This window comes from Pelecanus crispus, chromosome 3, assembly GCF_030463565.1.
Source record: "Pelecanus crispus isolate bPelCri1 chromosome 3, bPelCri1.pri, whole genome shotgun sequence".
Taxonomy (NCBI): Eukaryota; Metazoa; Chordata; class Aves; order Pelecaniformes; family Pelecanidae; genus Pelecanus; species Pelecanus crispus.
The window spans coordinates 106,988,801-107,006,442 of record NC_134645.1 but is presented as its reverse complement, the minus strand read 5'-3'; the positions used below and the strand labels follow the sequence as shown (position 1 = coordinate 107,006,442).

The following is a 17,642-nucleotide window of genomic DNA, read 5'->3' as shown; positions in this document are numbered from 1 at the left end:
TTTAAACTAGACCTTCCCTAAGTTCCACATCAACATATATTTGAATTCATGTTAGTTAATTAACTGTCCTTTTCATATGTGTTTTGTGCTTTTCCATTTCTTCCCAAGTGTCATAGTTTGAAGTAAACATTTGAAGAAAGATAGATTCTAAAAGCCTAGTTTGTGAATAAAATACTTTTTTCTCCTCTAACTATTTGCAAGACAAATCCTGTGTGTCTACAGAGTTTGTCTGCTTGTTGGTTGTTGAATCCTAGACTTCTTGCAGTTTAAAAAAGAGCATAGTTGTCTATAATTTTCAGAGTTTTGCAGACCTAGGTTGTGTCCACTCAAATGTATTATCTTTCAGTTTTACTCCAGATCCACATCATCTCAATTGCTGACTTACAATACTTGTGTAAAAAACACTCTCTCTTAACAAAGAAACGAAAAATCAGTATAAATGCATGAGGCAAGTTTTGTTTTGGCAGATGTGAGAAAATCATGGGTGGGAAATCTGAAACAAGACCAGGAAAAAAAGATAGGTAAAACATAAAAGGGACCATCTAAGCCCCAAGTTGAGCCAAAAGTAGTTTCTTCAGGTAGACAGAGGCAAAAGCTTCAGGAAACCTTGGATTTTTAAAACAAATCCAGACGCAGACCAACTGTGGAGCCTCTGGACAATGGGCAGACAGTGGCACTATCGGTCACACTGCTCTTTGGGCCTTTCCAACTTCAGTCACTGTTGTGCAGCCACTAGCACAATCCAAAACTCGAGCTGGGAACAGTTCCTTGGAGCCACAGTTTCTACTCTTGTTTCAAGGTCTTATTTACACCTCTTCTAAAACTGCACCAAATATCCACTATCTTAGTCTTTATTGATAAGATGTTTAACTGATATAAAATTTAAAATTAAATTTGCTAGACAATTGCATGATTTTCTTTCTGCTCACAGATGTCAGTGTATGCACTGCTAGGTCACCGCTCACTGAATGCTGCGATCAACTGCCTTCATTATAAGTAAGGAATTCACATGCAAACTTCCCATGCATGAGCCTAAAATTGGCCCCTTTTCAATCTGATATTAGATACTGATTCAATGCTGGAGTGTATTTTTTTTTATTTTATGTGTAAATAACTTGCTTTTCTTTCCTCAGTAGAGAATGTTGAGTTATTCATGCTAATGTATCCTTTCACCATTTTTTTTTTCCTAGTGGCAACCTCTTCCAAACTTGGAACATCTCACAGCAAGCAGAGAGACTAACATCTTTTTCACACAGCATGACATTAAAATATTTGGCTAAAGGCCCTAAAACATTAAAAAGAAAGAAAGAAAGAAACAAACAAAAAATCTTATTCATGATCCTTGGGTTTACTTGTTATGCTCAATTTGCTCTTTCATGCTTGTAGCACACAACAGAAATTTTGATGGCTTGGTGTTTGATCTTTATAAGGAAATGGAGCCTTTTCTCAGTTTCATCCATTTTCCATGATTTCTACAGGGAAAAAAGATGAAGTTATGGCTGGGAAAGGAGAGGTTTTCTTCTCGGATGTCAGGCAGAGTGTCATGTTCTGTGTGCTGTGGAACATTTACTGAAGGACTCCACATTGTAATTTTTTAACATCCAGACAATATATTCTTCTTTTACTGTACAGAGAGATGCTAACCTTATTCAGTGACTCTGTTTGAAATTTCAAGGTTATTTTGCAATTTTTTTAAAACTCTTTTTCAGTACTTTACCTCTTTCAAGAAAAAGCAAAACTAAGAAAAAAGTATACATGTTTTTATTAACTCTTACCTATTATAATTAGTAAATAAAATGATGTGCAGCATAAAAGTGATTGGTGCAATGTTTGATATATGCACAACAGCACTGCCTATTTGGTTTCATGGTTTCATAGAAATACATTTTAAACAAAAGTTAGCAAACTAATTAATTTACTAGGTTATTTGTTGGCTGATATCAGCCTTTGAAAGATATGGCATATAAAACCAAATGTGACAAATACAGACTAAAATGTTTATTTCCCAACACTGTGGTTTGGCTAATTTGTATGAAATAATGGTCACTTTGCCATTTCCCTTGACATTTTCTAACTTGGCTGCATGTTTGTCTCACATATCTAATATCACATGTGAATTTTACTCTAACAAAACCCTGTGGAGTGAATTCCTCAAAGTAATAACGTCTTGGACTTTATTTAAAACATTTTTTGCTCTTTTCTCTACTCAGCACTTCTGTCATAACAAAAAGAAGGAATATTTACCTTTTAAATTGATTTTCTGTTTTATAAATTTTAACTATGATTGTTTTCCATAACACCCCTATAATTCTTCACCTCTTGCTACATGAAGTTATGCTACTAACCAAAGATTTGCATAGTATTCCCCCTCCACCATAAGCTAAACAATTTTTCTGACTTCTGTTGTTAGATAATGCATAACCATCTTCCATTTAGTGAAAAAACTAAGGCAGATTTTCAAAAAAAGTATACAAATTATTGCATTCATTGTCACAAAAGAATTTCTGATTTAATTTTCTGACATATGGCAACTTAAATTTAAAGAAAAACTTATATTTTTAATTGGAAATTTTAATCAATTTTATGATGGCTAATTTATCAACTATGAGACAAGGGGATGTCTGTCCTCTTTACTTTAAATTTGTGAACACTTGGTCCAGGGAAATTCCTGCATGTTTCTCTTGGGAATCCCTGCCTCATTACTTCATCACCACAGATGAAGCAAAGATCATGTCTCGCTTTCCTTTCTGAGAAAAGTTCTGAGAAAAGTTCAATTGTAACACCAAACTGTTACAATTTTTAAGTATAGTGAAGGATAATAGAGATCTGAAATGGTCAGTATATCCCTCAGATTTTGTTCGTTAACAAGGTGTGTCTTACTAGGTCACCAGCTACAAAACTTGCACATCCACCTATTAAGAACTCTCCTTTATCATACAGGAACTCACCAAACATAAGAACAGTGGTCTCACATTAAACCAACCATCTTCTGTTTCTTCTTCATCAAACACATTAGGACATACTGGATGTGGAAGTAACATTTAACAGAGATGTCACAAGACAAGATTCTTGCCCTAAGAAGCTCATCTAATTTTGACCATGCCAATGAATCTGGTATGAAAAGAGGCGCAAACATTCCTGGAAATGGCATAACTGAATTTTACACAGTTTTCTAATAAAATAAAATAAAATAAAATAAAATAAAATAAAATAAAATAAAATAAAATAAAATAAAATAAAATTTGATGGAAGTTAGGAAGGTGATTCACCTAACTGAAGTAATAATTAATGTAATGCAGTAAGCATGAGATGCAGAAGAAGAAGAAAACAGCTGCCTAGGTTATGTTGCCACCTGCTTTCTGTTTCTGTAAAAAAATTTTTAAAAAGGAATGTATCACAAAGGTGAAACAAGCAGTAATGAATCCAGCTCTTTATGTAAAATATATAAAAATATCTCTACTGTCTAGAGATTGCACTTGCTCAGAACTCTCTTGCTGAAGGTGGAAAATGCCTCCAGGAAGAAAAATAGAGAATAAGAACACCCTATACAGCTTTGTATTTGACTGTTAACTGCAAAACTCATCTTCTTTGGTTGGATCTGATGGTAACATTTTCTTGGAAGCCTATAATAAATCCTGCATATGCCATACAAATTAACTTTTCTTCTAAGGCTATACAAATGTCTCACTAGGTGTTTTTGTGGAGGTTCCCTCAGAAGTGCCACAGAATGCCTACAGTGTGTAGAGTTGCACTTCATTCCAACACACATTACATCTGCCTGTTCTGCTCAGGGGCTACAACCTACCACAAATAAGCTAATTCCTGCACGGTAAATAAGGTATATTTATGACTGTGTATTTTTGAGCATGAAGAGAAATATATGGTTTTAAAAATATTATAAATATCTGAAGCTAGATGAACTGGACATAGCAACCTGTTTAAAAATATATGAAAAAAAATCCTTCCCACCTGTTCCTCCATAGTGACCAGTGTATTAATCAAAAACAATCCATGATGATTAAGGAGAATGGAGTGTGAGGAAGGAGAAAGAAGAAAATGCGGCTTCTAATATGCTTAGAAGTGTTTCCCAGATTTCCTTGGTACATATCACCTAGTTTAGAGTTGCAATACAATGGAGTTCCTTAGATTAAAGACTGAGACAGGGAATTCTCCAAGGTATCTTTTATATACTGCACCTGCTTTTCAAAGTAAGGAGCCTCAAGGAAAGCATGGGCTATGCCCATTTCAGCTCCATGCTGACAGGAAGAATATTTTCTAGAATTTACTCAGAATCAAATCTTTATGGCCTATGAAAAGAATAAGCTTTTCTGTGGTATAATTCATCTCAACCTAAAATTGATATGTAACAAAAATTAGACAAATTACTTTAAAATTGTCTGTTTCTCTGTATTGACTATAAGGGAAGCCGAGAGTGATTAGGTAAGATACTCACTAAGGGTAGACTAAATTAATTGTCTGTTTTTGTGGGAAAAGCAGGTCAATACACAGAACAGAAAGGTAAACTCACGAAGGGCATACTACTCCAAATGATTGGTGAGATTCTTGGGATACATGTTTCCCAACTTCCTAAGCTCATTTGGCAACTAGTAAGGAGAAGTGTTCACAATGCCTTCGTCAACATTAGACTTCACCCTTCAGCAAGCAACAGGGAGGTTGTAACTCAGAGACTGTTTGCACTTGTTCACTTAGAAAAATGCAACACATCTTGGGCATAAAGGATTTTTGAAGTTATAGAATCATAGAATCATAGAATCGTTTAGATTGGAAAAGATCATCCAGTCCAACCATTAAGCTAACATTACCAAGTCCACACTAAACCAATTAAGGGTAGAGTAGCAAAGTTAGTAGTTTTTGCAGGTGATTACACACTGCAAAAGAGTTTCTCCACCTCACAGAAAAAAAAAACCACCAAAACCACAAAAAAACCCACAAACCTGTATTTAAATCCATTTTACCATTACACATCCTGTCTCCCACAGTCTTTCTTAAAAAAAAAAAAAGACAAATCCAACCATAATGTAGCCTACAGCTTTGTGCCCAGGGCACCCACTCTGGTTCAAGCTTCCACTTTACCTGAAGAAGGCATAGAAGCAATCAGTCTCACTCACATTCCCAGAGAATCCTTACTCAGTGGAATACGGCACCAAAGCACAACTTTTTTCTGATGTCATAAATCATTAATTACTCAGATCAAGTAGAACAGCTCCAAAAGGAGACAGTGAGACTCAGGCAGACATTACCATCAAGGCCTTCATTTCAACCAGGCAACTCAGGAGACCCAGTCTGGATTTCCAAACCTCTCAGGTGAATTCCCTAACCTAACTGTCGCTGGTTATTTTGGTTGAAAGATGCATCAAAGTTAAATAAGTTGCCGTGAACAATTTTACATTAAAAAATTCCTCCTTGTCATTGATAATACAACTGCTCTACTACAAATGAGGACTTCTTAACCAGATTTCCCATGCTTATACAGTTTGTACTAAAATTAATAGCTCAGCCACATATTCTGCAATGCCATAGGACAAAACCAGTCCTGAGCTACTTGACGCATACAGTAGGCATGGTGGAGAGACAATTTCTAGAATAAATTACAGCCTTTCAGTGCAGGAAATATATTATGTATATGTGCCTAAATGCATGGTTTAGCATACCTATAATCTTTTTAACATATTGATTCTGGTATCCCCCACTTTCTCTTCCTTCCCCCCACTATTCCTCAGTTCTCACCTCCTCACCTCATGCAACCCCCAATGTTCTTGCTATTCTGTCTGTTAGTCCTATGAATATGTAAGGTTTTCCTTGCCCAAACAGTAAATAACATAGCTCAGTTCCAGGGGTGAGGAAAGGTTGATTGAGAAAATCCTAATGTCATTCTCTCATTGTGGAAAGTGAGAGATAAAATTCACTTTCAACAAAATAACACAGTGGAAGCCACAGAAAGTGCTGAAAGTTGCTTTAAAAATCCATGGGAAAAATAAAAGAAATTCAACTCTTACTGGACTGTTTTGAGTGAGGTATGATCAGCTGAAAGTTGTGTTGAAAGGTAAACATGGATATGCACACATACTTTAAGGACATTTTTGCAGGCAGTATTTAGGAAGTTATGTTTTGAGTAATGGAAACTTTAATACCTATAGGTATATTTCAAAGAACCCTTATTAATAAGAATTATTCTGAATCAATGAGATTACTTTGTCCTCTGTTTTTCATTATTTTAATTATCAATTTAAATGGTGCTTTGCTGTTCTGTAATTCAATACTCTAAACAAAATCTGCTAAAATTAGTTGTTTTAAAAAAAATATACCTATGGGACTTTTACCTTCAGCATTCAAATATAACTGTTTAAAAATACAAGTTTTAAGAACAGTTTTTGTGTAGTTTTTATTAGACTTAACTTTAAAGTACTTACCAACCAGTCCTATAACATACTTTTTTCTCTAACTTGTGAATTAAAGAATTATCTCAAGAAATTAAAAATATTAAATGGATCTTTAAATAGTGTCTATTAATTTGTATTAAAATTAATCAAAATTTTGTTATTTATGGCCTTATTATGCATATTTAACTTCAAAAGCCTAGAGAACTAGCCTGTCTTAGCAACTAAGACAAACATGCAGTCTGATATTGGCATCTGTTTTATTTTCTTTGCCATTTTGCTTTTCTTTCATGACACTGGTCACACTACATTCTGCAAAGAAAACCACAGTGCATAGGTCTGTCTTTGGGCGGGGGGGGCGGGGGGGAGATACGCAAAGAAATTTTTGGTTTTAAATTATCTTTTTGCTGAAAGACAGCAACATATATGCAGATGGAAGAGAATATTGACAAATCAATGAGTAGACAGTTAAGAGTAAGAAGTCTTCTAAGGGTGCTGTTCCCTGCCAAGTTGGTATTGAGCCTATTATCAAAATTTGCCTTCACTTCCCTTATGATCAGTGTCACTCTCAATGTATGTGCTTCTAGTCAGCCACTGACTAGTTAGTTTTCTTAATAAATTCATTGAGTCAAATGGAGATGAGCATACATAGTTTTCACTCAAATGAAAGTATGAGTGGAGGAATAACCTGGGACTTCAGCAGAAGTATATTTTAATCTCCATTAAGTGGGAAAAACATCACTGTCAAAACCCAAGGCCCCTAATAATGTCAGCAGATGCTCTCGTGAATACAAACAGGATGAAAACTGGGGAAAGTCTGTAAGTAGTATCGGGAGCTGCAAGATTATGAGAATGCTTGTCTACAAAATCTGTTTAACCAGCGGAATTGATTGTGTGTGACTGGCTTGCAGAGGAGAGGATGCTGAATTTCCGCTGCAGCAATTGAGAGCAGAGAGACTGCAGAGTTCCTCTCCAATGCCTGAATATTTGCCTGGCCCAGCACAGGCTGACCCAAAACCAGACTACGATCATACAGTCAGTATCACAAGACTCAGTTAAGATAGGCAGGTAATTACCAAATGACAGTAAGAGAACAGGATTCACAGTTTAACCTAATTACACGCATCAGAAATATGACGAATCAGTTATGTTTTATAAAGCTTTTTTTTCCCTTTTAATTTGCCAGTTAATAGATAAAATATGCTTTTCCTCTCTAAAACAAACAAGCAGTCAGAATTTCTTTATAGCATACAGGTTACGTACTAATTAAAAAGGTATCTATTACAGTTATATAGAAACTGAAAAATCCCACAATAAGGACATACTCAAATCTCAAAAGGGGACAGATTTTGACAACTGGACTTTCTTGTCATTGAGGAGTCCAGCTGCAAATTTTATAAAGGCTGTAATTTAATTATTAGCTTGCAGTCAGAACATAAGCAAAGGGAGCTGTCTGATCTCTGACCAAGAGCTGTTGTAATAGTCATTGTATACACAAAATTTAGGGATGCTGATCAGCAGGGCTTCTCTATGTAATTATGTCAGTTCAACATGTATCTTCTAAAATAAAAAGGAGTCTCTTTTTGAACAAGATGGGAGATGCAGAAAGACTGATATAAAACTGCTTTATGTACACTGCATGTGTAATATATGTTTAGGTGACAGGTAATAAGGGTAAGCAATTGACCTCACTCTCAAATATTAATGTATTTACAAGTAAAAATTCCTTACACAACCAGCAATCAAGTTAATATTGTTATCTGTTTAGTCAGAAAGCTGTCTGACATTTTTGGTGTCACTTGTACCACCAAGTTACACTAAAAGACTTTTTAAGGTGCATCTAAGTTTTAAGAGGTGTAATTCCCCAAATTCTTTATCTGCATTCTTAATGGATTCTAGTACCCTATTCCTAAGAAGTTTTGAGAATAAAATGAATGTGAGACTTTCCTGGAATTTATCATATTTGTCAAAATGTGTATATATTATAGAATCATAGAATCATAGAATTGTTTAGGTTGGAAAAGACCTTTAAGATCATCCAGTCCAACCATTAACCTAACATTACCAAGTCCACCACTAAACCAATTAAGGGTAGAGTAGCAATTTCGTGTTTCCTGGCTTGGTGGCTGGATTATTTTTAATGAAAGTAAAAACTAGGAATCATTAAGATTGGAAAGGACCTCTAAGATCATCAGTCCAATCATCAACCCAACACCACCATGCCTACTAAACCATGTCCCAAAGTGTCCCACCCATTTTTTGAACACTTCCAGGGATGGGGACTCCACCTCTTCCCTTGGCAGCCTGTTCCAATGCTTGACTACCCTTTCCGTGAAGAAATTTTTCCTAATACCCAATCTAAACCTCCCCTGGTGCAGCTTGAGCCCATTTCCTCTTGCCCTATCACTAACTACTTGGGAGAAGAGACCAACACCCACCTCACTACAACCTCCTTTCAGGTAGTTGTAGAGAGTGATAAGGTCTCCCCTCAGCATCCTCTTCTCTAGGCTAAACAGTCCCAGTTCCCTCAGCCACTCCTCATAAGACCTGTGCTCCAGACCCTTCACCAACTTTGTTGCCCTTCTCTGAACATGCTCCAGCACCTCAATGTCTTTCTTGTATTGAGGGGCCCAAACCTGGACACAGTATTCCAGGTGTGGCCTCACCAGTGCCAAGTACAGGGGGACAATCACCTCCCTGCTCCTGCTGGCCACACTATTCCTGATACAAGCCAGGATGCTGTTGGCCTTCTTGGCCACCTGGGCACACTGCTGGTTCATGTTCAGCCAGCTGTCAACCAGCCCCCCCAGGTGTTACAATGCCAAATCGTAGGGGTTTTAGGGGCTTCAGAAACCAACACAAATGAAAGGAAAATGAAAAAAATAAAACCATCTCAAAAAAGCATGAAACGCCAAATTGTGTACTGAGCAGTGTAAAAAAAATCTTAAAAGTATTTGTACTTCTGCAGATTACAAACTCATCCGTCTGACAGAATCGAAGAGGGTTTCCATAAAATATTGTAGATCATGTTATTTCCCTGTGCACATCAAGCAGACATCATACCAGTGAAGACAATTTTCTTATACTTGGCCAATACTGAAGTAACATTTAAACCTTATTCTGAGATTTCACATAAAGCAAAGAAGTAAACTGAGCTCTTCAGAACCCAGGTACATATACATCCATACCCACATTCACAACTTGAAATTTTCTGTCATTTCATAGCTTAAATACTGGATAATGGATACCCAAGGTGTTCTGTTTTGTATAATCAAGGAATGTATGGGTGTTTGGCTTAGTATGATCATAAATATGATTCTTTCAAGCTGAATAACTAATTATTTGTAATATATCTACATGCAAGAGCAAATAACAAGGGAGGCAAACATGCACCTCTTATCTGAAATCAAAGAACTACTCTACAACATTGTCATGTGAAACACTTAGAAGCTATTACTAAAAAATAACATCTTTCTCAGCAGGCTACTATGAGGTATCTTTACATACTGAGTAATGCTTCTCTACTTTATTAGAAAGGTGTTTATATACCTTTTTTTTATTATTATTATCCCCTTAAATCACATTTGGTTGTGTAGCTATGAAACAGTAAGATTACCTAACACATGCTAAAGTTTCTAAAACTATAGAAATTAACATTTTATGGAACCACATCCCAACTCTCCCCTTCTGAGTGCCTTACTAGTAATGCTTTTGATGGTGAAACACTACAAATAAATGCACCAAATCACTGCTGTCACTTATACAGGTCCAGTTTGAAAAGTATGGAAGAGGCAAAGAAGCAACACCTGTAAATTCTCTGAAGATGTACTATGGCCAGTTTCAGATGAAAAAAGAGACCTACCTCCACAGAGGACAAAGAAATTGAGCACAGCTACATTTTCATAATGGTGAGTGTCATATACATTTTTTAAAGAAAAACGTGCCGACTTAAACAGCTACATTATAAAAGCTTTAAGCAACTGATGAAGAATTCTGCAGTATAAATTCACGCATTGCTTTGACTTTTTAAATACATCTAACCTTTTTTTCCCCAAGAAATAATAGTTCCTTAAATGTGAAATGGCTTTTCTTAGATGGGAGTTCAAATAATACTCCATGGGTTTTTTTGAAAAAATAAGTATTATATTATTTTATAGTTGACCATCATTCAGTATCAGCCTAAACCACGTAATTAATATGGCCTATAATTGTTGGTGAAGGACCTTGTTGTTAGTAAGCAGACTCCTTATTTGACTTTATATTTAATAAATTTTTCATTAAATTTTTTTAGTATGTAAGCTTGCCAACAAAATTAACAAGCTTAAGATTTTGAATTGGGAAGCTAAAAAATTGGGGACTAGGATTTTTGCCTTTTATCCACCTGTGAAAAAAAAATTGCCACATATGAGCTTGAACCTGCCAGTATTGCAGGTTCACACATAAATTATCTTTCCTTCCATTGCATGCTCTTTTTGCTGTTGGCAGAAACTACCTGTCACCATTTAGCTGATCAGGCCGTAGTTTCCTTTCTTTCCTAAAACAGCTATGTGATATAAAATGAATAACATTTTAGCCCTCTACTATAAATTGTTCCTTCTTCCTAATATTTTAATAGGTGAAAAAGCCAAGAAAAAACTGATTTTTTTAACATAAAAAGGGGAGCGATAGTCATTGACAAGCATCTCTACTGGCAGGAACACAGTAACAATTTGCATAATCATACAATAATAGTTTTCCTTTTCTTACAGATGTACAAAATACTAGAATATCTGCTGAAATTATTCAATAATCTTATTTTACAAATTTGAACACTAGCTCAGTTTCTGTTACTTTGTGCTGTGTTCTAGGTAAGCTTCAGCTGGAAAAAAGATGGTTATTATACTCATTCCTACACTCTTCACAAAATCACCAGCTCACTCACACACAAAAATCCTATATGTTGAAATCAACTTGTAGAAAATGATGTGCAATAAAAAGGTAAAAAAAAAGACATGTGACATTTTCATGGGAAGGGAAAAAAAAAGAAATAAAGAACTGTAAACTTCACAAAGCTCCTGCTGCTGCAGTGTCAGCAGTTCTGTAGAAAAGTCAATCACGCCCTCATTGCTTCACTGTTCTCTTGATCCTGGAGAGAAGGAAGATAAAAATCGTTTTCCAAAGAAACAAACAAATAATAAACAACCAAAAAATAAACCAAAGAGCAAACAAAAATAAAATTTTAAAATGTGTTGAATACATGATAAACAGGAACCCATACTTTAACGTCAGTGAACATTTTTTGTCTCCATCCTTGGATTATTAAGTGCAGAATATACATATGGTTTATTGCCCGCTAAAGACAGGAAAAAGTGAATACTGTGAAGAATTCGTATTTAATTCCTATTATTTCTACATGATTCAATAAAGCAGAGGAAACGTTGCTATTTAACATTCATTGTAGATATGCTTGTCAGAAAATTTTTGGTAAGTTTTGGTTTATTACATGCTCTGTTAGCAACTTCCATCATTTGCATTACTGCTCCATTTAAACAAAAATGTTTATTTCAACTAATATGAGTAACAACAAGCAGCATCTGTTATATTATAACCTAGGCTGCAGTAAACTAAATAATGCTTAGAAGGCCTGAGAAACCATGAAGGCAAGCAGACATTTTAAAATCACTTTCCAAATAACATGTATCACGTATGGCCAAAATAACCAACAGCAGCGTATACACACAACAAAAAATATTCATGTCTGTACATTTGCATCTTCCCACCAGTGTATATAATGTAATAAGCAGCTTTTCTGTGTAAGAAAAAACAAAATTGCTTGGAATCCATTTTTAAGAGTTCTTCAGGACTCTCTGAAAGCCTGATTATTTGAAAAAGATTATTCCAGGGTATACTGCACAGATCTTCAGTAACTAACTCTTAAGCAAACTGAGTGTGCGATACTAAAAATTAACTTTTACCAACAGACACTATAACACAGAGATTACAGCATTTATGTGTATTTGACATAGAAAAAATTGTGGAATCTCAGGCCATAAACTGAGATGAAGGCCATCACAATACAAAGTCTCAGTTCACCATGTTTGTAACATTCACAATTCAAGGTCGTAACACCCCACCTAACCCCACCTCACCTCTTCAGCAACAGAGGTTTTGATACAGGCACTTCTATTTACCTAGTCCTGTCATGGGTTCCCTATACCTCTCGACGAAACCCCAATTCAGGAATTCTGCATATAGCAAAAATATCCTGTAACAAGATTTACGCTAAGACACCAGTCCTGAAATTACTTTTGAAATCCATAAACTGTTGAAATGTCTGTTTTGAATTCACTTGCGCATTGAAGGTAATATATCTATTGGCAGTGCACAAGTAAGTCAATAGGTCAATACTGTCAGTTCACATCTGCCTATGCGCTGAGGCTCTTCAGAGGTGGCCTGTGTCCCTACTCCCTATGTTCTGTTGATACAGTTCTCATTTCTATTTAAAAATATTACCATTTCCTATTATATCTGATACTTACAACACAGAAAAAAGTAAAAATAAATATTTGCTAGCTCCTGAACTACACTGAACAACTGAATGCAACTCTTACTTAGGGAAACTATTCACAAGGAATACAACTGAGTAATAACTTTGTTGTCTCAGTGCACCACACTTCTTCACAAGAGTTTCATCCATATGAATTCTGCGTGCTGATGGTTAACTGTGTATAACAAATGACCACTCATTTACAATTTAAAATGCAAATGAAAAATACATTTTACACCTCTTCCCAGCTTAATTAGAATTTGGTTGTATTTTGAAATCTTTGCCCATCAACTGATAATGCAATACTTAAGCTTTACGATAAGGTTTTTTTCAATAATGTAGAACTGAGACATCTGTTTTAGTTATAACATACAGTTAAATTAATTATCTAACTTTATGTTTGTTTATACAATTAAGACTACAGTACCCTACAAAGCATTATCATGACAGGTGGCGTTAGACTTAAAATTTCACTTTTCCTCTTTTTTTTTATATACACACACACACACACACATGTATCAAATCCTGTTTTGTGTTCTACGAACTTTACAGTGATAAAAATAAAGCAGCTGTAGCAATCTTTTTAAGGACAATTTTGGACTGCAGATCTCAGTAGTTATACAGAATAACAGAATGCTAGCTGCATTTTATCTAGGAAAATCAGAATATGTAAAACAGCACTTTTTAGTGCCTTATCTTTTGTTTACATTGTTCTTCCTTCTACTATCTTACTTCTCAACCTCCTCATACCATAGCTTACAACAAGCTATGATTGCTACCCTGTGTAATTTATCCCTTAAATCAGTATATGCTATAATAATGCACTAACCAAAGAATTTCATATACATCTTACAACTACCTGTTTCTTTTTTCTTCCTCCACACAAACAGCTTAAAACAATTTATTCCTTTCCCTTAACATTTCAATATATTTTATATAAGTTTCTATTTTCTTGGGTTTTACAATCAAATTGTAGTGAAAGTATTCTGGTGCACATTTAGCATGCAAAAAGGTCCTTCAGGCAGCACAGTAAACTAGTTGAATGTACTATTCATTTTTACCCAATTTGCTTTAGCAGCTGAAAAATACTATACAAAATATGGGATGAATATTACTTAATTATTATAGTTTATGAGAGCTATATAGTTGCACAGCTATTTTTAAGAAAAACCTCCAGATTTTGCATGATGGCTGAATTATTACCCAAAATCTAGTAGAGTATTTTTATCTATGAAAAAAACCCCATACCCTGAAGCAGAAGTTCCAAGATGCTCTCTTGCATTTGCATCTTGTCAGCTAAAAAACCAGGACTATAATTTTCTAATATCTGCCAAGTGAATTGTCTTAAAATGTGCAATTGTACAGGGGTACACCTGTGAATTTGCTCTGTGCAACAAAAGGTATGTCACAGGGTATGAGACATGTCAATAGAAACCTGTCATTCAAACTCTGCTTTTTTAACCTCTGCCTGCTGCAAAGCCAACAAATGTTTTTTTTCCTTACAATACCATTTATGAAGGTAACTAATTGGCAAATACAAGCAAGGGTAAATATATCTGCTTCACTGTTGGAAGCTGGAAATGAAATCCTTGTTTTACTTAAATCAGTGGCAATTACAATGACTGCAGTGGGATCAAGATCGTACTTATGATCCTGTCTTCTATGCTTATACCCACAGAACATCAGTTGCTGCTCTTCCTTGAAACAATTTTCTACTAACAGATTAATGCAAAACAAGCAGGCACGTTAGCTATTGATAATAAAAACATTTGACTGAAAAAGAGATACTAATCTTTGTAATAAAGGTGATACAAGTATTAAAGGTCAATTAAGTACAGTAAATGAAGCACATGCAGTGTGCAACTCAAGTATCAGTAACTGTGTACTACCTTCCACAGTGTTCAAAACTTTTTGAACTGAGTCAACAATCAATCAGAACATTGTTCTTGTCAAAAATACATGATGATACCCACTAAAATGTGGAACAAATTGGTGATGTTCCCACATTTGTTTTAGCAGTATAATATAAATCAGCAGCATGTAAAAGAGTAACCAGACAACAGAATTGACAGCAGTGTTTTACAGTGCTCCATAAACCTCATACCTGAACAGAAAATGACAGAGCAGCACCAATAGCATGCTTGCTTTCCAGCTCTGCAGTCCAGATCCAGCAAATGACCGAGGAACCCAAGACAAGACACCAATGAAATTAATGCACCAAAATCTGAAGTTGTGAAAAGCTTCAAGATCAAAAAGCTTCCATAAAGCCTCTTTGTAACCTCAGTGGTATTTGGACATATAAGACACCCCTGTTTCTGACCTTTAAAGGTCCTTAATTGTTTAATAATTATATTTACTTAGAGATGCAGAAGAATTTCAATTTTTGGCAAAGTCAAACAATTTACAGATCAACTCATCTGCAAGACAGGCAATAGTCACCTGAAGAATTTTATCTGGCAAGCATTTCCAGAGTTTGCCTAACACTCACTAACGAGATTGTGCCTCTCACAAACTATTGTATCGCCCACCACTTCTGTGCCACATTTGGTGAGAGACCCTGGGACACTGTTAGCACAAGCAGCATACCCACCCTCTGATTCAAATATTGTAAGCTTGGTAGAAAAGTAAAGAGTGATCTCAGTGAGAGTTCTTTCAAAAACTGGGGAGACATGACTTCAGGAAAGGGTCCCTGGGCCAAATCTTGATTCCATCAGGGGACAGATAAATAAAAATAAGTTACTGCAACATGGGATACTCCTGTGCTTAGGGATTTTACCAAAACTGACCTTGAACTGTGCAAATTTGAAGTACGACTGATGCTACTGCTACACAAGCTAGGGCCATAAGGCTCTGAAACTTGGATTAATGACTTGCTGTGAGATCTTGGGGCACTGCTATCCCCTTGGCTGGGGAAGGAAACATGACGTAGTTGTAACACGTCATCAGAACATACATTCAGGAGAGAGAGAGGTAAAGAGAGAGAGACAGAAAGAAATTAAGAGAGGAAAAAAGGTACCTTACCTCACTTTTAAATTGCCTTGCTGTGGCTGTCCATCGTAAATTGACAAAATATCAAAATCTTCCTCGAGGGCAAAAGTATGAAATGACAATTGTATCCTGTTACGTTCTCCTGTGATAATGATCCACGTGCAGTTGGCATAATTTGGATAACCATGAGGAAATCCAGGGCTTTCTATAGTACCATTTGGTCCCTGTACTAAGCCTCCACAGTTCTGACCTGAAATAGAAGAAAGGAAAATAGGTATTTTCGTGTTTTTCCCCTCCCCCAGTATATATTTTTACATGACTGACTATATGTAAAGTTAATTTTATAACATTTCTTCTAGATTACAAACACCACATAAAATTGCATTTATACTATTCTTCCCTCTGGATTCAAAACCTCCATCGCTGGATTTTCTGAGACACCTACCATCTTTTTACACAATGAATCATTATTTGAGGTTATGTAGTATTAACAATGTATGAGTTATTCATCCAAATGTGAAATTTAAGCATTAGCCTTGATGCCATAAATTTAACAGAATGACAGTTTTAATGCCAGAGAGTGTTCAGAGCTTTTTGGTGAATGCCATTTTTAAAGTTTTAATATAAATACTAAAGTACTAGAGTTTCTGCGGTTCTGAAACATACTTTCAACACAGATAGCAAAATGTAGACACACATTTATTATGCATTTTGTTGCAACCAATATTAAGATTTTTATACTTTGAAAACAGGAAAATTTCTGTGGTATAACATTTTTAGTGCCATATGTACAGTGATCAGGCAAGTGTTAATTTTTTTTTTAGGATTCTTAAAAAATAACACTAAGAGTTTACTCAGCAGGCATTTGTGTCTGGCTGTACATCCTACAGACCTTGTGAGGGTATGGTAGCTCATTAACGGGAAGTCCTCAGCAAGAAACCTTGACTTACAGTGCACACTCTTGCTAATTTCTGACTTGATTTTGTTAATCCCACACACAATAGTTGTACTGGCTTGGAGCTGGAGAGAAGTGTTAATGAAATATTTGAACAGAGAAAAGTTTAAGGACATTCTGTGCACTGCAATGCTTGGATTATTACATGCATTTTAAGCACTTCAGAACAAGTATAATCCCAGCATTTTATTGTTATACCTAAACCAGGAAAGTATTTCAGGCTGCAATTTTATTTTTAACTTCCCAGCAGTAGGTCTCCGAGACTGAATCTTTCAGAGCATTGCTGTCAAATGCTTGTGGGAGGTTTCTAAATCTTAATAAAATGGTTTTAATAAAATGGATTTGCTGCTAAAACTAAAGAACTTATAAGTAATAATTTTCTACTAAATTTCAAACATAACAAAAACTCTAACGAAAAGGTAAAAAGGCTATGGGGATTCAGGAGGCTCTTAAAGTAAAAATCTTCTCTAGTATATCTACCAATTGATTCACATTAATAAAACCAGGGAATAATTAAACATTCCTGAAGAAGGAACCTATTACACTATGAATTTAGCATGAAAGTTTCAGGTATGTACTGTTCACTGTAACTTGTCAGCATTCTTGCAGATGCTTTGCACTGTATTCCTTTTCCTACAACCATAGGGGAAATGTCATACAAGTATCACAAGCAATTAAAATACTTTAATTACTACAGAAATAACATTCTGAAAACAGGAAAGGAAAATTACAGTGACACCCCTCCACCCTGATACTCTAACAAGCTACTTCATGT

At 35.4% G+C, this 17,642-nt stretch overlaps 1 protein-coding gene across 1 annotated transcript in view; it reads right to left on the bottom strand.

The window, feature by feature from the left end:
* Nucleotides 1-17,642, bottom strand: part of CSMD1 (CUB and Sushi multiple domains 1) — a 1,273,929-nt gene that overhangs the window by 1,028,122 nt on the left and 228,165 nt on the right. Inside the window, exon 2 of the mRNA XM_075708500.1 lies at nt 15,946-16,162. Coding sequence (XP_075564615.1) covers nt 15,946-16,162 — 217 coding nt within the window. The remainder of the gene's footprint in view (nt 1-15,945; nt 16,163-17,642) is intronic.